The 25,303-nt window shown below is 37.1% G+C and overlaps 1 protein-coding gene across 4 annotated transcripts in view; it reads left to right on the forward strand.

The window, feature by feature from the left end:
* PDS5A (PDS5 cohesin associated factor A) overlaps positions 1 to 25,303 on the forward strand; it is a 124,417-nt gene that overhangs the window by 45,113 nt on the left and 54,001 nt on the right. For all 4 annotated transcript variants that reach the window (XM_066233463.1, XM_066233465.1, XM_066233464.1 and 1 more), the window contains exons 9-18: positions 2,630 to 2,745; positions 8,201 to 8,295; positions 9,408 to 9,553; positions 13,002 to 13,153; positions 15,290 to 15,403; positions 17,434 to 17,515; positions 18,790 to 18,838; positions 19,063 to 19,202; positions 19,847 to 19,962; positions 22,736 to 22,841. In XM_066233463.1, the coding sequence (XP_066089560.1) occupies positions 2,630 to 2,745; positions 8,201 to 8,295; positions 9,408 to 9,553; positions 13,002 to 13,153; positions 15,290 to 15,403; positions 17,434 to 17,515; positions 18,790 to 18,838; positions 19,063 to 19,202; positions 19,847 to 19,962; positions 22,736 to 22,841 (1,116 nt within the window). The remainder of the gene's footprint in view (positions 1 to 2,629; positions 2,746 to 8,200; positions 8,296 to 9,407; positions 9,554 to 13,001; positions 13,154 to 15,289; positions 15,404 to 17,433; positions 17,516 to 18,789; positions 18,839 to 19,062; positions 19,203 to 19,846; positions 19,963 to 22,735; positions 22,842 to 25,303) is intronic.

Raw genomic sequence — 25,303 nt, forward strand, 5'->3', positions numbered from 1 at the left:
TCTCTCTTTAGTTACTAACATTGAATGGATGAATAAGTTTCAAATTTTTAAAAATTTTAGGTGTATGCATTTTCCTTTTCAATAAAAATCATAATTTGGCAACATTGGGTTCTTATTGTGTACATCAGTGATTCTCAACCTTTTTTGGGCCACGGACCGGTTTAATGTTAGAAAATATTTTCACTGACCGGCCTTTAGGGTGGGATGGATAAATGTATCATGTGACCAAGACAAGCGTCAAGAGTGAGTCTTAGACGGATGTAACAGAAGGAATCTGGTCATTTTTTAAAAATAAAACATCGTTCAGACTTAAATATAAATAAAACGGAAATAATGTAAGTTATTTATTCTTTCTCTGCGGACTGGTACCAAATGGCCCGCAGATCGGGGGTTGGGGACCACTGGTATACATGACAACAGAATGGCTGAATACCTGACTTGTTGATGGCTCAGTGGATAGAGCATTGACCTGGAATGAAACCCTGAGGTCACTGGCTTAAGCACAGGCTCACCAGCTTGAGCACGGACTCGCTGCCTTGAGCGTGGGATTATAGACATGACCCCTGGTCACTGGCTTGAGCCCAAGGTTCTTGGCTTGAGCAAGGGGTCACTGGCTGGGTTAGAGCTTCCTGGTCAAGGTACATATGAGAAGCAATCATTGAACAGCTGAGAATGCCATAACTGCAAGTTGATGCTTCTCATCTTTCTCCCTTCCAGTCTCTCTCTTTCCCTAAAAACAAATAAATAATAATAAGTTACCTTGCCTGACCAGGTGGTGGTGCAGTGGGTAGAGTGTGGGACTGGGACACGGAGGACCCAGGTTCGAGACACCGAGGTCTCCAGCTTGAGCATGGGCTCATCGGGTTTGAGGAAGGCTCACCAGCTTGAGCCCAAGGTCGCTGGCTTGAGCAAGGGGTCATTCAGTCTGCTGTACCCCTCCTGCCCCCCCATCAAGGCACATATGAGAAATCAATCAATGATCAACTAAGGAACCACAATGAAGAATTGATGTTTTTCATCTTTCTTCCTTCCTGTTTGTCCCTATTTGTCCCTCTCTCTGACCCTCTCTGCCTCTGCCTCTGCCACAAAAAATAATAATAATAGTAGTTATCTTTTCTAGCTGGGTTGAAAAGAAATAAAAACTAAGAGTAGCCTTTTGAGATTTTTTTTAGAAAGTCACTTTAAATTGTTGATTCAGAATCTCTAATTTTTATCCATTGTTTTAATCATTAAGTATATATGTATTTGTATTCAAGCAATGTATTATATACTATCTTAATGAGATAATTTTACTTTGGAACAGATTAATAAATGTCCATCATTTTTTTTGCTCTACATTATTTTTGAACCAAAAAATTATCATTACTATAAACATATTCCAGCTTTATTCAAGAAACTTATTTAAAATTTTAAAATGAGGTGAGTTCTCACTTTTATTTCAGTAAATATATAGATGTGAAATGTCACATCATTTGAAATAATCACTAAGCTACTGAAGTAGTCACTTGCAAGTATAATAAAATTTCCTCTAATTCTAGTGTTTGATGTTTAAGGGATGGATTGATTTCTTGAAAAAATAAATTATGCTGGCTAGTCAGTTGTACTTACGATAAAAGGCAGCATTAATCTGCACTATTGTCACATTGTTTAAGAAAAACTTTGCCAGATAAAGTCATTTTGTGATTATAAATTGTTAAAATTTCCATTTTTACTTGTTGATACATGTGCCTATTTGACCTATTAAATCCCTATTCCTGAAAATTAATAATTTCATAAGGAAAAGACTATATCCCATGGTCTTTATTTTTCTTTTTTTAACTTAGTCTTTTCCCATGAATATTTGTTTATTGGATTTCTGGTATTGCTTTAGACATTGTATTTGAACTTTAAAAAATCAGCAATTCCTTTTAGTTATTGCCTATGTTTTCCTTGTGAATATGTGACATTTTTAAGTTTCCTATAGTATAATTTCAGAATAATTTATATTAAGGTGTGACATCACTAATGAAATAGTAGAAACAGAATTTTCATAACATGCATTATTTCAGGATAAGAACATAGACCTTTATCAAAAATAACTTTAAGTTTTGCTTTCCCCCCCACTTTTAGATTCTCTTAACAGCCCTGTTCTACTGAAATGAGTTTTCCTGAATTGTGACAATTTTTTGTATCTTGTTTTCCAGTCAGTAGGGAATCCTTTATTAAAACTTCACATATTAAAACCTTAATTGATATGGGTTTGTGTTGGAGCTCAAATTAGAAGAAAGGTTTCATGTAAAGAGGCTTATTAGGACAGGAATAATTTGCAGCTTCATCTTTCATAGTATATTTTCTAGGAGTCTTAGGGAATGTTAGAATTGATTACCTTCATATTTCTACAACCTCTGTATAGACTGCAGACAAGCAGAAGTAGGCATAAATTAGCAGTTGGGAAGAGTTTGAAGTAAGAGCAAAAAACCAGGTGATCTAACATACAATGAAATCAATTTCTGTATAGTAAAGGAGAGCATATGTTTTAAAGTTCTCATCATTATAAGCAGAATATGAAATTATAGCTTGTCAGGAATATCTCATTTCTGTGATCTGATGAATAGACTGCAGGATTCATTTATTTTCTCTTTTCTTTTAGAGCAATGATGGAGAAGAGCGATTAGCAGTTGTTCGACTTTTAGCTAAATTGTTTGGTTCTAAAGATTCTGACTTGGCAACACAGAATCGTCCTCTTTGGCAGTGTTTTCTTGGACGGTAAGAGAACATACAGTTCTTTGGATTCTTTTATATTTTGTAGGCCAGTCAGTATGGTCCAACTGATTAAAACCACACATATTAAAAATTTAATTTGGGGCCCTAGCCAGTTGGCTTAGTGGATCAAGTGTCAGCCCAGCATGTGGAAGTACCAGGTTCAATTCCCGGTCAGGGTACACAGGAGAAGCAACAATCTGCTTTTCTCTTTTCTCTCTCACCCTCTTGCCTCTCTCTTCCTCTCTCACAGCCAGTGGCTTGATTGGTTCAAGCATTGGCGCTGGGTGCAGAGGAATTCTCGGTTGATTCAAGCTTCAGCCCCAGATAGGGTTGCTGGGTGGATCCCAGTCGGGGTGCATGCAAGAAGAGTCTGTCTATCCTCCCCTCCTCTCACTTTCAAAAAAATTTTTTTTTAATTTAGTATCTGTGTTACTGTCTTATCTGGAGAATAAATTGTAAGACAGATTTTTATGAAGAAAGCTTAATAACCAACATAATATTTTTAATATTTTTTGTGCTAAATAATGTCATTAGAATGAATAGCCTGACCAGGCGGTGGCACAGTGGATAGAGCGTTGGACTGGGATGCAGAGGACCCAGGTTCAAGACCCTGAGGTCACCAGCTTGAGTGCGGGCTCATCTGGTTTGAGCAAAGCTCACCAGCTTGGACCCAAGGTCGCTGGCTTGAGCAAGGGGTTACTCGGTCTGCTGTAGCTCCCCCAGTCAAGGCACATAAGAGAAATTAATCAATGAACAACTAAGGTGTCACAATGAAAAACTAATGATCGATGCTTCTCATCTCTCTTCGTTCCTGTCTGCCTGTCCCCATCTATCCCTCTCTCTGACTCTCTCTCTCTGTCTCTGTAAAATATAAATAAATAAATAAATAAATAAATAAATAAATAAAATAAGCAACATCTAAGAATGTTCAGAATATTAAGATTTTAAAATAAATCTTGAGTTTAAAGTCATACTCATGCCAATTTTCAGCCCAGCAATTCTTTTGCTAGTCTTCTTTTAGGTCAGTAGCTTATTTCATTGCATGATGTGTATTTTGAACTGATTTGGTATTGAATGATTTTAAAACTGAAAAAATGAGTCCTCTTCACTCAAATAGTTTCTAATGTTCCTTTTCAAGAATTCAGAATTATTATGTTCTATCAGCTCGATGGTAAGGTTAAAAATACCTATAAAATGGATTAAGTTCCCCCTTGCATTCCCTGTACACATTCTTTTTTTTTTTTTTTTTTTTTTTGTATTTTTCTGAAGCTGGAAACAGAGAGACAGTCAGACTCCCGCATGCGCCCGACTGGGATCCACCCGGCACGCCCACCAGGGGCGATGCTCTGCCCCTCCGGGGCGTCGCTCTGCCGTGACCAGAGCCACTCTAGCCGCCTGGGGCAGAGGCCAAGGAGCCATCCCTAGTGCCCGGGCCATCTTTGCTCCAATGGAGCCTTGGCTGTGGGAGGGAAAGAGAGAGACAGAGAGGAAGGAGGGGGGGGGATGGAGAAGCAAATGGGCGCTTCTCCTATGTGCCCTGGCCTGGAATCAAACCCGGGTCCCCCGCACGCCAGACCGACGCTCTACCGCTGAGCCAACCAGCCAGGGCCCCTGTACACATTCTTTTTGCTTCAAAATTTATCAAGCCTGACCAGGCAGTGGCACAGTGGCTAGAGCATCAGACTGGGATGCAGAGGACCCAGGTCGAGAACCCGAGGTTGCCAGCTTGAGCGCGGGCTCATCTAGTTTGAGCAAAAGCTCACCAGCTTGGACCCAAGGTTGCTGGCTCGAGCAAGGGGTTACTCAGTCTGCTGTAGCCCCACGGTCAAGGCACATATGAGAAAAGCAATCAGTGAACAACTAAGGTGTTGCAGCGAAAAGCTAATGATTAATGCTTCTCATCTCTCTCCATTCCTGTCAGTCTGTCCCTATCTGTCCCTTTCTCTGACTCTCTCTCTCTGTCTCTGTAAAAAAAAAAAAAAAAAAAAAAAAATTGATCAAGAAGTCAGTTTTTAGGCCCTGGCCGGTTGGCTCAGTGGTAGAGCGTCGGCCTGGTGTGCAGGATTCCCAGGTTCGATTCCCAGCCAGGGCACACAGGAGAAGCGCCCATCTGCTTCTCCACCCCTCCCCCTCTTCTTCCTCTCTGTCTCTCTCTTCCCCTCCCGCAGCCAAAGCTCCACTGGAGCAAAGTTTGCCCGGGCGCTGAGGATGGCTCTGTGGCCTCTGCCTCAGGCACTAGAATGGCTCTGATTGCAGCAGAGCGACGCCCCAAGATGGGCAGAGCATCGCCCCCTGGTGGGCATGCCGGGTGGATCCCGGTCTGGCACATGCGGGAGTCTGTCTGACTGCCTCCTCGTTTCCAGCTTCGGAAAAATACAAAAAAAATAAAATTAAAAAAAAAAAAAAAAGAAGTCAGTTTTTACTATTAGTATTCTGGAGAACATTTGAGATTCATAATTATTTAATTCACCTGATTCAGAAAATGGGCTCAGAAATTTTCTTAAAGTAAATTCAGTATAATACTCCTTATAGCCTGACCAGGCAGTGGCACAGTGGATATAGCATTGGCCTGGGATGCAGAGGACCCAGGTTCGAAGCCTCGAGGTTGCAGGATTGAGCGTGGGCTCATTTGGCTTGAGTATGGGCCCACCAGCTTGAACCCAAGGTCACTGACTTGTGCAAGGGGTCACTGGCTTGGCTGGAGCCCCCTGGTCAAGGCACATATAAGAAAGCAATCATTGTACAACTATGAGTTGATGATTCTGATCTCTCTCCCTTCCTGTCTGTCTGTTCCTATCTGTCCTTCTGTGTGTCTGTCTCTGTCTCTAGGGGAAAAAACACTCCTTATAATAAACTTAAGTTAAATATTAAAATATAACAAATCTAGGCCTGACCTGTGGTGGCGAAGTGGATCAAGCGTCAACCTGGAACGCGGAGGTCGCCAGTTCAAAACCCTGTACTTGTCTGGTCAAGGCACATATGGGAGTTGATGCTTCCTGCTCCTCTCTCTCTCTCTCTCTCTCACTCTGTCTCTCATCTCTAAAATGAATAAATAAAGTTAAAAAAAAAAAGCCTACAAAATAAAAATAAAAATAAATAAATAAAATATATAACAAATCTGATAAATTTCAGACACTGACATAATGACATCTTAAGTTACTTGCTCAGAACAGGCCATTTTGAAGGTCATAATAGGGAAAAAGTAGTATTTGAATAATTTAATTTATAAGAATTTAGAATACAGCCTGACCAGGCAGTAGTATGGTGGATAGATTGTCAGACTAGGACATGGAGGACCCAGGTTCAAAACCCAAGATGCCGGCTTGAGCAAGCATTCACCAGCGTGAGCGTGGGGTATCTGGCTTGAGCATGGATGGGATCATAGACATGACCCCATGATCTCTGGCTTAAATCCCAAGGTCGCTAGCTTGAGCAAGGGGTCACTTGCTCTGCTGTAGCCCCCTGGTCAAGGCACATATGAGACAGCAATCAGTGTACAACTAAGGTGCCGCACAAAGAATTGATGCTTCTCATCTGTCTTTCTTCCTGTCTGTCTGTCCCTCTGTCTGACTCTGTCTCTGTCAAAAAAAAAAGAAAGAAAAAAAAATTTAGAACAGCAGAATGAAGGAACTATACTTGTCAATATACAAAGGAATGACTCTGTCCTTGTAATTGACATCAGTAGTTAAAGCAAAACATTTAAACAAAAGCTCAAGAATCTACTTTGTTACCTGATTTACTTGTGTAAACTAAATCAACCATAAGAGCCTTCTTCATCGTTTTTGATTCACTGCTCTCTCCAACAGTGGGTCTCTGATTCATATAAACCAGTGGTAGTCAACCTGGTCCCTACCACCCACTAGTGGGTATTCCAGCTTTCATGGTGGGCGGTAGCAGAGCAACCAAAGTACTGTATAAATAAAAAGATAGATTTAACTATAGTAAGTTGTTTTATAAAGATTTATTCTGCCAAACTTAGCGAAAATCCAACGTAATGTACTTGGTAAGTAATTATTATTATATGCTTTAACTTGCTGTAACTCTGCTTTATAAATTTTACAAAGTAAAGTTACTTTTCTACTTTATAAATCACCATTATTGTGGAACCGGTGGGCGGTTAGAAAATTGTACTACTAACAGAGATATAAAAGTGGGCGGTAGGTATAAAAAGGTTGACTACCCCTGATAAACAAAGAAGTAATAACAGCTTATCTGTTTTACTGTATTTTCCTTAATTATTTAGCAATAAATATTTTAATACTTTGTAATTTACTTGATCATAAATAGCAATATTTTTATTTTTCATTGGCAGTTAGAAAATTATAAATCCTAAGTGAAAAATTTTATTAAAATATGATTATCTCTGGATAAGGATGTAGGAGTCCATGGACATTAAAACATTTATTAAAAAACTTTGGTTTAATTGGTACTTTTGAGATCACATCAGAAGTGAAAATACTTACTGTTATATTTAAAATCAATTAATAAATGTTTTCAAACTGCTCAAACAATAGTTTAAAATTTGAAAGTTGCTCAGTTTATCCTTATTACATAAGCAGTTTTGAATTCACAAGTGATATTTTGTATTTATTGAATTCTTAAAATAAATTATACTTTTAAAAGAGCATTTTCATATTTGTCCTGTTCATATAAAACTTTGTTGTGAGAAAGCATGACACATGCATTTTATGTATTGATGGGTTTTTTTGTTAGTTTTTAGTTTTTTGTGGCTTTTTAGTGACAATGAGTGAGAGAGAGACAGACAGACAGGAAAGGAGAAAGATGAGAAGCATCAACTCATAGTTGCAGCACCTTATTTGTTCACTGATTGCTTTTTCATACATACCTTGATGAGGGCAGTGGGTCCTCTAGCCGAGTCAGTGACCCCTTGCTCAAGCCAGCAAGCATGCAGTCATGTCAATGATTCCTCACTCAAGCTGGATGAACCCCAGTGATCTTGGTTTTGAACCTGGGTCCTCAGTGTCCCAGGCCAATGCTCTGTCCACTGCGCCCCCACCTGCCTGGTCAGGCCTGTATTTGTTTTTGAACTTACGGATCTGCCTCATATATGATTTGCTTTCTACCTCATGTCTTCCAATTATTATTCTTGTATAAAATGTTTTCAAGTAGAAATTGTGTGTTTCTTATATTTTTTTTATTTTGTAGCAAAATTTTAAGTTCTTAAATTTTGTTTCTGCAAAGTTGGTAGTTTGGGTTGGGAGGTGTATTTAGACTGGGTTTTTTTTTAGCATGGTAAATTCTGTTTTCAAAATGTTTTTGTGAAATTCTTATTTTACTTTATATTCTTCCTTTAGAACATGTTAATTGTCATGATAATCACATTTTCTAATCAAAAGCTGTTGTTCATAGGCATTTACATAATGTTAGACATAGGTACCTTATTTGAAAATAATTGCTTTGCCTCACAACTAATATTTAGCAATCTTTTTATATGTAGGTTTAATGACATTCATGTTCCTGTGAGATTAGAAAGCGTGAAATTTGCCAGTCACTGTTTAATGAACCATCCAGATTTAGCAAAGGATCTCACAGGTAAGGTAGCTGGTTTATAACAAATATAAGAGTAATCACACAAATATATTTTTGGTAAGTCCTTGAACTGCAACTTCAGTTTCTGAATTAGGTTTTAACTCTGGTGCTATTTCAAGTTTATATCAGCCATAAACTAGTAGATGATTTCATGTTTATATAATAAAGTTGCATTTGAAATCTTCATACTGTAATCCTTTGGAATTTTTTGGAAATCATAGTTTGAGGAAGTAAGCTCTTATATAAAGAAGTCATTATGCCTACATGATAATTAAACAGTTACATATCAAATGAAAGGTAGGAAGTGATTATCTTCTGGACTAGACTAGTATTTCTCATTCTTCACTTGAACATTGAGTATTTGAACTTATTTAGTAGTAGCAAATAAATGGCTTCTATCAAAATACCACCAAATTCACCAAAAAAAAGGGAAGTAACATTTTTTTGTTTTGATCTTGTTTGTATTGTAAATATTTAGAAATTTTTTTTAGGTCATAGAATGTTAATAATACTCTTATATATTATGTAATATGCAGATATATACCTATCAGGGAACTCACTGTAAGCATTTTTACTGCTTTTCTTCTAAGTTTTTTGTTTGTTTTTTAAATAAATTTTTATTAATTTTTTGGGGTGACATCAATAAATCAGAGTACATATATTCAAAGAAAACATGTTCAGGTTATCTTGTCATTCAATTATGTTGCATACCCATCACCCAAAGTCAGATTGTCCTCCGTCACCTTCTATCTAGTTTTCTATGTGCCCCTTCCCCTCTCCTTCCTTCCTCCCCCAGTTTCTTCTAAGTTTTAATTTGTATTGTAACTTAAATTGTAATTATACTGTGTTGTGATTTGACTTCTCCAGAATAGTTGATGTAAAATACATTATTTATTAAGATAATAGCTATACAACTGTAAATGCCATGGTATAATTTATTTTGTGATTACATAGGATATTGCTGCCTCACAAATAAAATTATTTTAATTCATGCCACCTTTTACAAACATTGTTTCAGTAGAGACAAAAGCTTAAAGCATTTATTCTGTCATTCTGAACATGACAGATATCATAGCTAACATTTATTTACTTTAAATTTTTTTCTCTTATTACAGAATATTTGAAAGTTAGATCACATGATCCAGAAGAAGCTATTCGTCATGATGTCATAGTTACCATAATAACAGCTGCCAAAAGAGACCTTGCCTTAGTAAATGATCAGCTACTTGGCTTTGTAAGGGAAAGAACACTGGATAAACGGGTAAACTCTGAGGAATCTTATTATTTTGCTTTTTTTTTTAAATTTTTGTTTATTGATTTTAAGAAGAGACAGAAAAACACTTATTTATGCATTCATTGGTTGATTCTTGTATGTGCCCTGACCAGAGATCAAATCTGCAACCATGGCATACTTGGACAAGGCTCTAACCAACTGAGCTACCTGGCCAGAGCATAATTTACCTTGTTTAAATTATGTGCTAAGTGCAGTAGAAATTATTTTCTTATATTTAAAGTTTTTCTGTGTGAAAAGCAAATTAATACAATGATAAATAAATAACTAATAATTTGCATTTCTCTGTATTTTTAAATTCTCTTTGTAAATGCATACAGTACAGTAGATTATATTTTCAGATCTTAGGCATGGGTTTGTCTTCTAGCTTACCATTCAAAAAAGAATGGCTAGTCCCTGGCCAGTTGGCTCAGTGGTAGAGCATCAGCCTGGCATGCAGGAGTCCCGGTTCGGTTTCCGGCCAGGGCACACAGGAGAAGCACCCATCTGCTTCTCCACCCCTCCCCCTCTCCTTCCTCTCTGTTTCTCTCTTCCCCTCCCACAGCCAAGGCTCCATTGGAGCAAAGTTGGCCCGGGCGCTGGGGATGGCTCCATGGCCTCTGCCTCAGGCGCTAGAATGGCCCTGGTTGCAACAGAGCAATGCCCCAGATGGGCAGAGCATCGCCCCCTGGTGAGCATGCCGGGTGGATCCCAATCGGGCACATGCAGGAGTCTGTCTGACTGCCTCCCCGTTTCCAACTTCAGAAAAAAATACCAAAAAAAAAAAAAAAAAAAAGAATGGCTAAATTAAAGTTTTATTTTTACCTTTTCACTTACAGGACTTTTAAAAGAGTAGTGATTGATCATCTATATTTATTACCTGTAGTTAGCATTTTCCAAAGTGATTGTATTTTATAACTTAGATGGATTGGTCTGTAATTCATTAAACTAAAAACATCTTTCTGTGAAGGTATGTTTTCATCATGCTATCCCAATTTAAGTTGGAAAATGATGGTTTTATGTTTATTTAATCCTTTTGTGTGATTTGCTTCATGTGGCAGCAGTTAAAAACATAGGTTGACACGGAAAAGTAGTATTAACAGCAATAGCAATTACTAAGACATAATATCATCAGTAAATAAAAGACACATATGCAGTACATACTGATTAGACATGCTACTTATTAACATCTTTAAGAAAGTTTGCCTTTGCACTGTGCCATTTATTTGGGGCATAATTGAAAACCTGCGTTCTCCTAAATATTTATTTATATTTGTTTATTATAAAAATTTAGTTATAATTTCAGGGTATTAAAGTGTTATTTCTTGGTTATGAAATAAAGCAAGAGCTATTTAAATTCTTCTAAAATGGTCAAAGGAGACAATTACGTAATATGGACACTTTAACTTGTTCAGCTATATCAGGAATTCTGACTTTGAAGAGTTTTCCCGTGGGCTCAGTTTAAGTGAAATGATACTCTACCTAGTGAGTAGTTGGTAATTGGCCCGCCCACCACCCACAAATAACCAGTTTAAGGTATTGCCATTTGTGTTATTTAGAAACATTCCACTCCTGTTTCTGTTGATGTTTGTTTATAGTTTCAAAAAGAGTGAATGAATGAGTCCTCTGAGAATACATGATATGGTATGGTCATAAAATTACTTTTGGACATTTTAGGTGTAATCAGTTAAGTGACCTTGGATCATTTCTGAAATTTGTTTTTTTCTCTATAAAATGTAAATACAGGCCTTAGTCAGGTTTCATTGCTTAAATTACTTGGTTTCATGTAAGAAATGTTAAAAGCTATCTGTTAGCGGTTGGAATGGAACAGTTTCATTCCACCCACTAAATGGCCTATAAGTGAAAAAATGATACAAAAATTTTATAAGGGAATATTAACTTAAATAAACCAGAGATCGTATTCTCCGATTTATTACTGAGATTTTTTTTTGGCTATTGCTTTTATTACATCTTATTATCATGATTCTAGCTCTACATTTTTATAGTATCCTTTTCTGTCCATCATTCTCCTACCACCTTTCTTTCCAAGTAGTAAACCATCCCAAAATCTAGAAGTCACAAAGAGTATTTCACTAACTAGGATGTGGCTAGGAAATCATTTGCTCTTTTAATCTATAAAGTAAGGAAATTCACTTAAGATGATCACTAAGGTGCTTCCCAATTTAGTAATTCTGGGATCTTGGTACTAAATTTTGCTGTTGTTCTGAGCTAACATTAAAAGGGATGTAACTAGGGGCCCTGGCTGGTTAGTTCAGTCAGTCAGAGAGCTGTCCCAAAACACTAATGTTATGGGTTCAATCTCCAGTCAGGGCACATACAAGGAGACCATAAATGTATAACTAAATAGAACAACGAATGAATGCTTCTCTCTCCCTCCCTTTCCCTCTTCCTCTCTCCCCCTCCCTCTCTCTCTCTCCCTCTCACTCTCCCTCTTCCTCTCTGCCTCTCTCCTTCTCCCTCTCCCCCTCTTTCCCTCTTCCTCTCCCCCTCCATTCCTCTCTGTCTAAAATCAATTTTTTTAAAAGGGATGTAACTAGGATAAACTATTTCTTTTTAATATACAGAGTGAATTACATACTTTATTTTACCTTTTAATTGCTTCTAAAACTTGGACAAATTTTTTTCAGATTTGAATGAAATCTTCTGTAAGATTTACTGTTGCTTGACTTTGAGGGAAATAAAAAATTGGCAGATGTTTTGGCAGTATTTGCATTGGATAATACTGTCCTCTTCCTCTCTGTCTAAAATCAATTTTTTTAAAAGGGATGTAACTAGGATAAACTATTTCTTTTTTTTTTCTTCTTCTTTTTTTTTTCTTTTTCTTTTTTCTGAAGCTGGAAACAGGGAGAGACAGTCAGACAGACTCCCGCATGCGCCCGACCGGGATCCACCCGGCACGCCCACCAGGGGCGGTGCTCTGCCCCCCAGGGGGCGATGCTCTGCCCATCCTGGGCGTCGCCATATTGCGACCAGAGCCACTCTAGCGCCTGAGGCAGAGGCCACAGAGCCATGCCCAGCGCCCGGGCCATCTTTGCTCCAATGGAGCCTTGGCTGCGGGAGGAGAAGAGAGAGACAGAGAGGAAAGCGCGGCGGAGGGGTGGAGAAGCAAATGGGCGCTTCTCCTATGTGCCCTGGCCGGGAATCGAACCCGGGTCCTCCGCACGCTAGGCCGACGCTCTACCACTGAGCCAACCGGCCAGGGCGCATTGGATAATTTCTAAAGTTACCTGGTTTCTAAGTCAGAACAATTCAAAATTTTTAGTAAAACAGTTTGTCTGCCTCTTATGAAAAATAAATATGTGCTAGTTTTTATACACATAAGTATAATTGTACAACCTAGTAAAGAATTGTCAGTTTTTGTGAATTAGTGTACTTAAGTTTGGTATCTGGCTCATCCACTAAACTTTATACTTTCTAGTGGCGAGTAAGAAAAGAAGCTATGATGGGTTTGGCTCAGCTTTATAAGAAATACTGTCTTCATGGTGAAGCAGGAAAAGAAGCTGCAGAGAAAGTCAGCTGGATAAAAGACAAACTTTTGCATATTTATTATCAGAATAGCATCGATGACAAGTGAGTAATATATTTCTAGAATGGTTGAATATAAAAGTGCTTTTAAATTTTAAAAAAATACAGTTTACTTCCATTTAATAACTTTAAAAACTATTCTTTGTATATTTATACATACTATGTTTAAATAAGGCTCTAGCACGGGTACAATAATAATAGTGAAATAGTCATAAGCTTTGGAATCAGACGAGAGACCAAATGTTCATTCGGCCCTTGATTAGGTATGTGTTCTTACACAACTGACAACTTCTGTGCTCTCAGTTTTATCTAAAATGGGGTAATATTAAAGCCTTCCTTCGACCTGGAAATGCTGAGGTCGCCGGTTCGAAACCCTGGGCTTGCCTGGTCAAGGCACATATGGGAGTTGATGCTTCCTGCTCCTCCCCCCTTCTCTCTCTCTCTCTCCTCTCTCTCTCTCCTTTCTAAAATGAATAAAAAAAAATAAAAAAAATAAAAAAATAAAGCCTTCCTTAGAGAATTGTCAGGTGGATTAAATAAAATAATGTAAAACCCCATAGCCCTGTGCCTGGTAATACAGCACTATTTAATAATTGCTAGTTGTAATTTTTCCTTTTAGCAGCAGTATAAATATCAACAGAGATATTACTGTATCATCTTTTTTAGTGAGGTATAACTGACATAATTATATTAGTGTCAGACATAAAACACAGTGATTCTGTATTTGTGTATATTGTGATCACCACAGTAAGGCTGGTTAACATTCATCCCTATGCATAGTTATAATTATTTTTTCATGTGATGAGGCCTTATGTTTTGTGAATGTTACTTATTCTATGTTGTAATAATGGTTTTTGTTTTTGCAAAATACTAATTCAGTGTGCAATTGAATTAGACTGACTACTTTGCATCACTGGATATGTATTTTATTGATTAATGAAGGGCCCTTGTATTGTATTTTTCCAGTGGTATTAAATAATAAATACAAGGTTGTTGTTAGCAAGACTGGAAACAGATCAAATCTACACAGGAAAAGCAAAATTTTCAGGAAGGCCCTGGCCGGTTGGCTCAGTGGTAGAGCGTCGGCCTGGTGTGCAGGAGTCCCGGGTTCGATTACCGGCCAGGGCACACAGGAGAAGCACCCATCTGCTTCTCCACCCCACCCTCTTTCCTTCCTCTCTGTCTCTCTCTTCCCCTCCTGCAGCCAAGGCTCCATTGGAGCAAAGTTGGCCCGGGCGCTGAGGATGGCTCTGTGGCCTCTGCCTCAGGCGCTAGAATGGCTTTGGTTACAACAGAGTGACGCCCCAGATGGGCAGAGCATCACCCCCTGGTGGGTGTGCCGGGTGGATCCCGGTCAGGCGCATGCGGGAGTCTGTCTGACTGCCTCCCCATTTCCAACTTTGGAAAAATACAAAAAAATAAAAATAAATAAAAAAAATTTTCAGGAAGTAGTATGAACAAAAATCCCCCTGATTTTTTAAAGGACAGCATGAGAGAGGAGCTGAACTGTGATCAAAGAAAATTAAGCTGGTTATCTTTTTGAGACTTAGGTATTCTCAAAAGCATAGCTTTATATATGTAGTGTTAAGTAATTTGTTGTAGACCAATGGAATAAGTAGCCTAATACCCTACTGCCCTGTGTTTAGAAATAACATATAACCCTTTTAGAACAAATTTCATGTGGACCAATTAAAAGGTAAAGCAACAAATAGTCACCATTGCTCTAAATATAAAAATAACTGTATCTCATATGTTAATATGTGGACTGTTACTATCTGACTTTGTTCTGCCTTTTTCAAGACAGTATGGATATGTTTGATGTTGTAAAGTAAAAAATTTTTTTAGTCTAAATGAATAAAATTTTAAAATATTAAAAAAAAACTATTTCCAAGGAAAAAAACTGATCACAAGCTGATCTTTTTCATTGTATTTGCACACATTTATATTACCATTGGCATGTTATCTTTGCAGAATATAATTAATATAATATATTATAATATAATATATTATAATATAATATAATTGCAGAATGTAATTTATAGTTAAAATACAAAATGGCTATTGTTTCTTTAAAAACAGGATAATTGTGTTATTTGGGGTTTTGTTTGTTTCATAGACTATAAAGAAAAATCTCTAAAAAACTGAATAATTGTGTTATTTGGGGGGGGGTTTGTTTGATAGGCTGTTGGTAGAGAAAATCTTTGCTCAGTATCTTGTCCCCCACAACCTGGAAACAGAAGAGAGAATGAAATGCTTGTATTATTTATATGCTAGCTTGGATCCAAATGCTGTCAAGTAAGTTACTTTTTAATGATTGTTTGGAGTATTGCCTGAAAATTTCATAAAATTTATGTTATCTAATTGTTGTTGCAGGGTTGTTGCTTCTGGTTGAATGAAGACCTTCAGATAAATATATGTAGAGAAAAATTGTTTAAGTTTATGTTAAGTTAAAAGCTGGAATATTTCCATACGTGTAGGCATATTTGACAAATGAGTCAGTAATACGGTTTCAGGGATTGAAATAAGTCCCCTTGTCAAAATTATCTTTTCTCCACCTGTTGACTGTGGTCCAAGTTACACTGTTGGAGTTTTTCCATATTAAGCCTCAGACTAGTTCTTTTATTAGGCAAGTATATCTAAATCACCTCTATGTAGAATGACAGTATACATATTTTCTTCTGAACCACTTGAGAGTAACTTGAAGACATTGGATCCCCTTATCCCTAAATTCACTATATATCCCCTAAAACAAGGATATTCTCTTATATAACCAGAGTACCCTTATCAAAATCAAGAGGTTAACATTGATTCAGTATTATTTTGTAATCCATTCTGTTCAGATTTCCTCCATTGTCCAAATAATGTTCTTTCTGGATATTTGTTTTTCTTTTTGTAGGTTTACACATTGCATATTTATTTCTAATGTCTCTAGTCTCTTAATTTGGAACCACTCCTTGGTCTTGGTCTGTTATGATTTTGATGGTTTTTGGAAGAATATTGTACAGGCTAATTATTCTGTAAAGTGTCCCTTCAATTTTGAATTGTCCAGTCTTTATTAGATTGAGATTAAGCTTTATCAGCTTTTATCAGCAGCAATTCCACAAAAGTAACATTGTGTCTTTGATGCATCATGTCAGGAGGTATTAGCTATCTTTTTTTTTTTTTTTTAAAGAGAGACAGAGATAGAAAAGGAGAGAGAGAGATGGGAAGCATCAACTTGTAGTTGCTTCACTTTAATTTTTCATTGATTGCTTCTCATTTGTGTCTTGACCTGGGCCCGGGGGAGCTCTCAAACCAGTGACCTTGAGCTTCAGGTCATCAACCTTGGGATCATGTCGATGATTCTGTTCTCAAGCCAGTGCCCCATGCTCAAGCTGGCAACCTCGGGTTTTTGAACTGGGGACCTCAGTGTCCCAGGTAAGGCTCTATCCACTACACTAGCACCAGTCAGGCCAGCTGTCCATTGTAAAAAGATTTGCGAATGGTTCCTAATACTCACTATAGGTAGTAAACCCCTGGCCTAAGGTGTTTTGTTTTGTTTTGGTCTCTCTTTATATTTCTGAATATTTGGCAAGAATACTTAGAGCTATACTAAGTATATTTCCCAGAGGTCCTCTAGACACCTGGAATTATGGAGTAGGTTTGTGAGAGAAGAAAATCTGCTTTCATGGAGAGAAAAGAGTCTAAAATAAACACATTCAGTTTAAATGTAGCATATCAAATCTACATCATTTCTAAGAAATTTCATATTTTGAAATAATCTACAGCCCTTTATGCATGCCCCCTTGGCCTAGCATAAAAAGGCCTTTATCTGATTTTTTTCTATAGCATGTGCTATGTATGCACTTTGATAGCATTTTATATTTCTTTGTATCAGAACATTGTAGCTACCACTGTTTAGAATGTCTTTCAATTCCTTTTTTTACCTGGAAGGATGGTATTTATCCTTCTAAAATTCTCAAATATTTTCTATTCAGAGGTGGATTAAGGTCTGTTGAGGCGCCAGGCGCAGAAGAAAATATTGAGCCCCTTACATTAGAAAAAAGTGTAAAGTTGGGGTTTTGCATGGCCCTTCAGAAGTCGGGGCCCAAGGCGTGTGCCCAGTGTACCCGCCGTTAAATCTACTTTTGTTTCTCTCATAAGAAGCCTTATATTTACCATTTTACACTAAACTATCTTAATCCTAATAAATAAATTTTTTGGTGCTTAAAATTTTAGGTAGATGTAGAAGAATGGTGTATCTGCACCATTGACAAGAAAAGTAATAAAAGTTGGATAATTACCAGTATTTTTATACTTTTTCATATTTATAACTTTATTTACAGAGCTCTCAATGAAATGTGGAAGTGTCAGAACATGCTTAGAAGTCATGTACGAGAACTGTTGGATTTACACAAGCAACCTACAGTAAGTTCATGATTTGTTTAAATTGTTAGTTATTCAGTTTTCCTGTAGTTATATATAATGAAGCAAGCAAAAAGTATCTCAAATGTTTTATTTTCCAACTGTCAGTTAAACATAATTTCTGTAGTTATCTAAGCTAAATTTCCATTTCAAATGAATATAAAAAATTCTTATTTTTCACCACAAGGAAAGAAGTGCTGTTTTCTAGTTTAATACACTGAAATTTTATACAGTTTATCAATTTTTAAATAACTTGAATTAAATCTCAAGGTAAAATTATATTAGAATAATTTTTTTTCAATCTATAATTTTTAGTCCTTCAGTGGTTAGTCTATCAGATTAAGTATCAATTCTATAAATATGACAAGTCAAATTAACAAAGAAATTCTGCCACTACGTTTTCTGGAAGGTGGGAGAAGGAAACATGATCTCTTCTAAATGTACTTCTAAATGTGTTTTCTAGAATTAATATTCTTAAACAGAGAACCATAGACTGAAACCTTTCAAGGGCCCATGGACACTAAAGCAAGAGTCAATAGACTTTTTTCATAGATGACCAGATAGTAAATTTTGGCTTTGCTAGCCATATACTCTGGTGAACTCTAAACTCTGCCATTATAGTGCAAAAATAGTCATAGACGATATGTAAATAACTGGTCATGATGGTGTTCAAATATTAACAAATTATTAACAAAATGTTAATGTTAATAACAAAATATTAACAAAAACAGATGATCCATGGAACCATAGTTTACCAATTTCTGATACAAATTTAAGTCATACTTTATTGTAATGGAGGAAAGGGAAGAAGGGAAGGTGATTTTCTGAGGTTTATATATATAGTGGGCAACAAAATAGCTAATAGAACTCTATTCATGAAGAAAATTTTTCTACTCTTCACATTTTTAGTTAATTTTCTTTGTTGTATGCTTTCATAGTAATTTTATATAATTATTTTATATCAAAATCCTGTTTAATCTTCTGGCAAGATAAAAATTCCCTATGAAAGTTTGTACTCTAAATGCTTAAATCATTTTTCCTACTGAAATTTCCTTTCCTTCTATTTGTCCTAGCTTGATAGTTGTTGCTCCTACATAATTTTTTGTTCCCAGCTTAACAAAGGGTATAGATATAATTCTATAAATGATAATTCATTTTTTAGTGGGTAAATTGTGATGATTGTACTTAACTTTTAAAAATGTATGATACTGACCATAGATTTTCTTACAGAAATTTGTTAGCATATATGACTTCTTTTGTTTTTGTTTAAATTTCAGTCAGAGGCTAACTGTTCTGCCATGTTTGGAAAATTGATGACCATAGCAAGTGAGTACGTTTATTCACTCTGTATATATATTATAAACATCAAAACAGACAAATAATTTACCCAATGGGATTATCAGCTTAATCTAAGTAAGATGAAGTAAGTACCAGTTAGGCTGATACTCTCTTGCTGGGTCAGCATTATTTTTAAGACACCTTCTTTTTAGTTTAGTAGAGTAGTTTTTCTTAAGATAATATTGATTCTCTTTCCATTTTTCATTTTATAGAGAATTTGCCTGACCCTGGGAAAGCCCAAGATTTTGTGAAAAAATTTAACCAGGTTCTTGGTGATGATGAGAAACTGCGGTCTCAGTTGGAGTTATTAATCAGCCCAACCTGTTCATGTAAACAGGCAGATGTTTGTGTGGTTAGTATTTATATTTTTACATTTGTTCTTCTAATTTTGCTTAGAGAAATTTATATTTCATTAAAACCTGCTTTACAGTCTGACCAGGTGGTGGCACAGTGGCTAGAGCTTCGAATTGGGACACGGATGACCCAGGTTCGAGACCCTGAGGTCGCCAGCTTGAGCGCGAGCTCATCTGGTCTGAGCAAAGCTCACCGGCTTGGACCCAAGGTCACTGGCTCGAGCAGTGGTCCACCTGGTCTGCTACAGCCCCCGATCAAGGCACATATGAGAAAGCAATCAATGATCAACTAAGGTGCCGCAATGAAGAATTGATGCTTCTCATCTCTCTCCCTTCCTCTCTGTCTGTCCCTCTCTCTGACTCTGTCTCTGTCACACACACACACACAAAAGCAACCCTGGTTTACAGAGATTATTTTACTTACATGAATTTACCAGTTTTGTGAGCTCTGAATTATCTAGGAATATGGCTATGAGTAACTTAGTTCTCTTTACTTATCACTCATCAGCCAAATTCCTAGGAAAACACTAGAGAACTAAGCCAGGGAGATTGGTACCTGTAGGCTTTGATGCCTGCAATCATATTTGTTTCGAAAGACATGAAAGTGAATCATACTTATGATAAAACTCTTTCCTTTTTATAGAGAGAAATAGCTCGGAAACTTGCAAATCCTAAGCAGCCAACAAATCCTTTTTTAGAGATGGTCAAATTTCTGTTGGAAAGAATTGCACCTGTGCATATTGATTCAGAAGCCATAAGGTAAGCTAGGAAATATATTCACTGAAAAATTAAATATAATCTGAAACTGCAGTGTTGTAATTTTAAATTCTTGATCCGTAAGAAGACCTGAAAGGTTTTCTGTATACTTTTTAATGGGAGAGTAATACATCATTCACGTTGTAAGTATGGTCTGTTTTCATGTCTTCAGCTTACTTCAATGCTGTTTTATTTTTTAAGAGTTCTTGTTTTTATATTTAGCTTATATATGCTTATTAAAGAAAACCTAGAATATAAGAACAGAGAAGAAAATTTCAATCTGGATACTCAATCAGTCTGAGTTTTCTTAAAAATTTTAATGACCACTTAAACTTTAACATTGATTACATCTCTTTTCACTTGAGATATGTGAAAACAGAATATTGTTTTGAAATAAAGTGTACATATAACATTACAATACAATTGAGGAATCCCAATACTAGATATTTGCCTATAAGAAAATATATATTTCCATAAGGACTTAGCTACTTGTAGCAACTTTATTTATATCTTTTTTAAAGAATTGTTTAAAAATATATTTATTGACTTTAGAGAGAGAGGAAGGGGAAGAGAGAGACAAACAGAAACACTGATCAAGAACTGTATGATTTCACACATAGGTGCGATATAAAACTGAGACTCATGGACATAGATGAAGTGAAGTGATTACCAGAGGAAAGGGGTAGGGGAGGCAAGTAAAAAGGTACAGTTTTACAGTGACCGAAAATGATTTGACTTTGGGTGATGAGCACAAAATGCAATCAACAGTTCTAATGCTATAGAGGTATTCACCTGAAACCTATGTACTCTAATTGGTCAGTGTCACCCCATTCCCATTAAATTTTAAATTAAATAAATAAATAAAGTAGAAATATCCCAAAGTCCATCAGTTGGTGATTGGATAAACATACTATGATATAGCTATACAATCGAATGTCTCTCAGCAATAGAAAGGAACAACTACTGATCCTACCAATACCAGTGTAGGAATTTTAAAACCGTATGTCACATAAAAGATGTCTGACACAAAGCATATGAAATTCTAGAAAAGGTAAAATAGCAACAGGAAGCAGATCAGTGATTGCCAGCTTGGGAATAGGGTATTCAACACAGAGGATCATAAGGAAATATTTTGAGGCTATAATCAAAAAGAGATGAATTGATGCTTGACCAAACTTTGGCACAGTGGATAGAGCATCCAACTGGGACTCAGGGGAACCAGGTTTGAAACCCTGTGGTCCCTGGCTTGAGTGCAGGCTCATCTGGCTTAAGTGTGGGATCATAGACATGACCCCGTGGTTGTTGGCTTGAGCCCAAAGTTGCTGGCTTGAGCAAAGGCACTTACTCTGCTGTAGCCCCCTGGTCAAGGCACATATGAGAAAGTAATCAATGAGCAATGAAGGTGCCACAACAAAGAACTGATGCTTCTCATCTCTCCCCCTTCCTGTCTGTTTGTCCCTATCTGTCCCTCTCTATGTCTTTGTCATACACACAAAAATTTTTTTTTAAAGATGAATTGGTAAGAATGTGGAAAAGCTAGAATCCTTGTATGTTGCTGGTCGGAATGTATAGGGCTGGTTTGGAAAACAATTTGGCAGTTTCTCAAAAAGTTAAGTGTAGAGTTATCATATGACCCAGCAATTCCACTTTTATATATCCAAGAGAATTGAAGATATATATCTACACAAAACCTATATATGAATGCTTATAGCAACATTATCATAATAGCCAAAAAGTAATAATAACCCATGTCCATCAACTGATGAATAGATAAGTATATCTTATCTGCATATACTGGAACATTATTCAGAATTAAAATGAATGAAGTACTGATACATGCTACACCATGGATGAACTTCAAGAATGGGGTAAAAACTAGAATTAGATTGTGGTAATAGTTGTACAATCCTGTGAATAACTGTTAGATATAAAATTCTAAAATACATCATCTGCATATTGTGTGTTCACCACCCTAAGTCAAATCTCTTTACATGACCGTTTATTTCCCTTTTCCCTCTTCTGCCTCCCCTCAGCCCACTTTTCCTCCTGTAATCACCATACTGTTGTCTGAAGAAGACAGTACCTTTTAAGATTTACTGATGAGGGAACAGTCCAAAACCAAAAATCGTATCTGCTTTTACTTAATATAGTACCATGTTTCCACAGTCTGATTTTTATTGACCAGGCAATACATTTTGTGGTGGTTAAGTATATTTGAAAAACTAATTCCATAATATCGGACAATTAAATGTTTTTCATTGGTGATTCTCTTGATGAATATAACAATATACTTGATGAATTGCTTTTTTGAAGAAATTTCTAGCATGGATTACTAATTTAGCAAATCAATTACCAGTGATTAGTTTAATCCCTTTGCCCATGTATTTGTTTTTTTCTTTCAGTGTATTACCTTTTGTTCATTTAGCAACTTCCATCTTGTTTTCTCATAATTGTAAATGATCTCTTTACTTATGAAAATGATTATTATATTGTTTATACTTATATAAATATATTTCTAATGTGTGTCATTTAATTTTAGTTTTGTTTTTTTTCAGTAGAGTTATTATACATTGAGTTTGGGATTGGGGAGAGAGAAACTAAAAATAAACTCAACTGTGGAGTAGAGAACAAAGTTTAAAAAGTCACAGAATAACTTTTCCCTCAGGATCATAATTGAAACTGATTTTTAGATTCTGTGTATGTACCGCCACAGTGCAGTTAGGGTACAGTTACTAATCTAGTGGTGTTACTGATTTAGAGTTTCTTGTATTAATAGTGCGCTGGTAAAATTGATGAATAAATCAATAGAGGGGACAGCTGATGATGAAGAGGAGGGTGTAAGTCCAGATACAGCTATTCGTTCAGGACTTGAACTTCTTAAGGTACAGTATTTTTTAAACAATTTTGTCTCCAAGCATTTCAGTATTCACAATTTGAATTTTACCAAGGATATGTAAGAGTCAGGCTCTATTTCATTGGAAACTATTTAGAAAAATAACATGTTTTTACATTATAATGTAATTATTTTACTTTATAAAATAATGTTTTTGGGTTTCTGCTATTTTGTTCATCATTTGCATGTCTGCTGTGCTTGTAACAGTATATGCTAAGTGATGTGGCACCTTTTAAAGAACTTGCATCTGGGGTAGTAGGACTGCTCCCAGGAATTAGTATGATAGTATCTGTCTGAATATTTTTTTGAGATTTTATTAACTCATTTTAGAGAGACGGGGGGGGAGAGAGAGAGAGAGAGAGAGAGAGAGAGAGAGAGAAGGGAGGGAGAAGCAGGAAGCATCAACTCCCATATATGCCCTTATCAGGTAAGCCCAGGATTTCAAACCTGTGACCTGAGCATTCCAAGTCAACACTTAATTCACTGCACCACCACAGGTCAGGCTGAACAGGGAATTTCTAAAAAATTGGTAATTATAATAGATGCCAAAGAAGTCAGAGAATTTAGCAACTAGGAAGGGTAAGGTCAGGCAAGACTTTGTAGAAAAGTTATGACTTAATCTAGGGGAAACACAGCATCATCAAAGAGAATAATTCTTATATTTTAAGGATCACTAGGAATCTAGCCTGACTAGAGAAAAGGATTGCTTTGGGGAGTAATGGGAAACAGGGTTTGCAGATTTGGAGTGCCATTGGAGTTGAAAGATACTATCAGGGCTTTTTAGCCTTGCCTTTTTTTTTTTTTTTTTTTTTTGTACTTTTCTGAAGCTGGAAACGGGGAGAGACAGTCAGACAGACTCCCGCATGCGCCCGACCAGGATCCACCCGGCACGCCCACCAAAGGCAAAGCTCTGCCCACCAGGGGGCGATGCTCAGCCCCTCCGGGGCATCACTCTGCCGCGACCAGAGCCACTCCAGCGCCTGGGGCAGAGGCCAAGGAGCCATCCCCAGCGCCCGGGCCATCTTTGCTCCAATGGAGCCTTGGCTGCGGGAGGGGAAGAGAGAGACAGAGAGGAAGGAGGGGGTGGGAGTGGAGAAGCAAATGGGCGCCTCTCCTATGTGCCCTGGCCGGGAATCGAACCTAGGTCCCCCGCACGCCAGGCCAACGCTCCACCACTAAGCCAACCGGCCAGGGCCAAGCCTTGCTTTTAATATGGTAACAGCATTTGATAGAGCTTTTATTGGATGGAGTAAAGAGAAAAAATTGAAGGTAAAGAGACATTTGGACCACTACAACATATAAATTAAGGGAAAAGAAGCAAATCAGTGCAGTGGACATTAAGGAGAAAAGAGGGTTGTATTGGAGTGGTCTTAAAGATCATTTTATGGAAATAATTGATTTGACATTTCATGAGAAAGATTTTAGTTACATTTTTATTAATAGAGTTATACTTTTTTTTTTTTTGTATTTTTCTGAAGCTGGAAATGGGGAGAGACAGTCAGACAGACTCCCGCATGCGCCTGACCAGGATCCACCCGGCACACCCACCAGGGGCGACGCTCTGCCCACCAGGGGGGATGCGATGCCCCTCCAGGGCGTCGCTCTGTTGCAACCAGAGCCACTCTAGCGCCTGGGGCAAAGGCCAAGGAGCCATCCCCAGCGCCCGGGCCATCGTTGCTCCAATGGAGCCTTGGCTGCGGGAGGGGAAGAGAGAGACAGAGAGGAAGGAGGGGGGGTGGAGAAGCAAATGGGCGCTTCTCCTATGTGCCCTGGCCGGGAATCGAACCCGGGTCCCCCTGCACGCCAGGCCGACGCTCTACTGCTGAGCCAACCGGCCAGGGCCAATAGAGTTATACTTTTAAATTTTAAGAGTGAAATCTCTTTAAACATTTTTAATTCCTTGATTTAGTGTTTCAAATTTGCTTTTTCCCCCTGTAATTAAGACTTCATAACTAAATACTATCACTATAAACCTCACCAAATGAAACAGTCTCTCTCTACTTTATTACCCATTCAATAAGTAATTATTGCATAAGTTAATGAAGACTAAATACTGCATTTCTCTCTCTCTGTGCCTCTCGACTTTTAACTTCTTATTTCCAATATTATGCTAACTAAATTATTTCCACTTTAGGGAAGGTAAACTTTGTAGACATGTCTAACTTGCTGTAAATTTCTTGAGGATAGGTTGGGACTTAGGTCATCATAAATGGGAATAATTATATGTTTGTAGTCATGAATAAAAGTTTTAAAAAAAATGGCTTCTTTGTTTATGTTTATGATGAGTGAACGTTTTGTGATGGATTTCACTTAAAATATTTTATATATCTTTATAGAGTATCTTTCGCTGTGAAATAAAGTTCTGTGTTAGCATTTTGTTCACATCACATCACACACCATAAAAGAGGAGCCACATTTTCTACATTCCTACTATCAGAATAGACTAAGAGG

The sequence above is a fragment of the Saccopteryx bilineata genome, chromosome 5 (genome assembly GCF_036850765.1).
Source record: "Saccopteryx bilineata isolate mSacBil1 chromosome 5, mSacBil1_pri_phased_curated, whole genome shotgun sequence".
In the NCBI taxonomy this organism is placed as follows: domain Eukaryota; kingdom Metazoa; phylum Chordata; class Mammalia; order Chiroptera; family Emballonuridae; genus Saccopteryx; species Saccopteryx bilineata.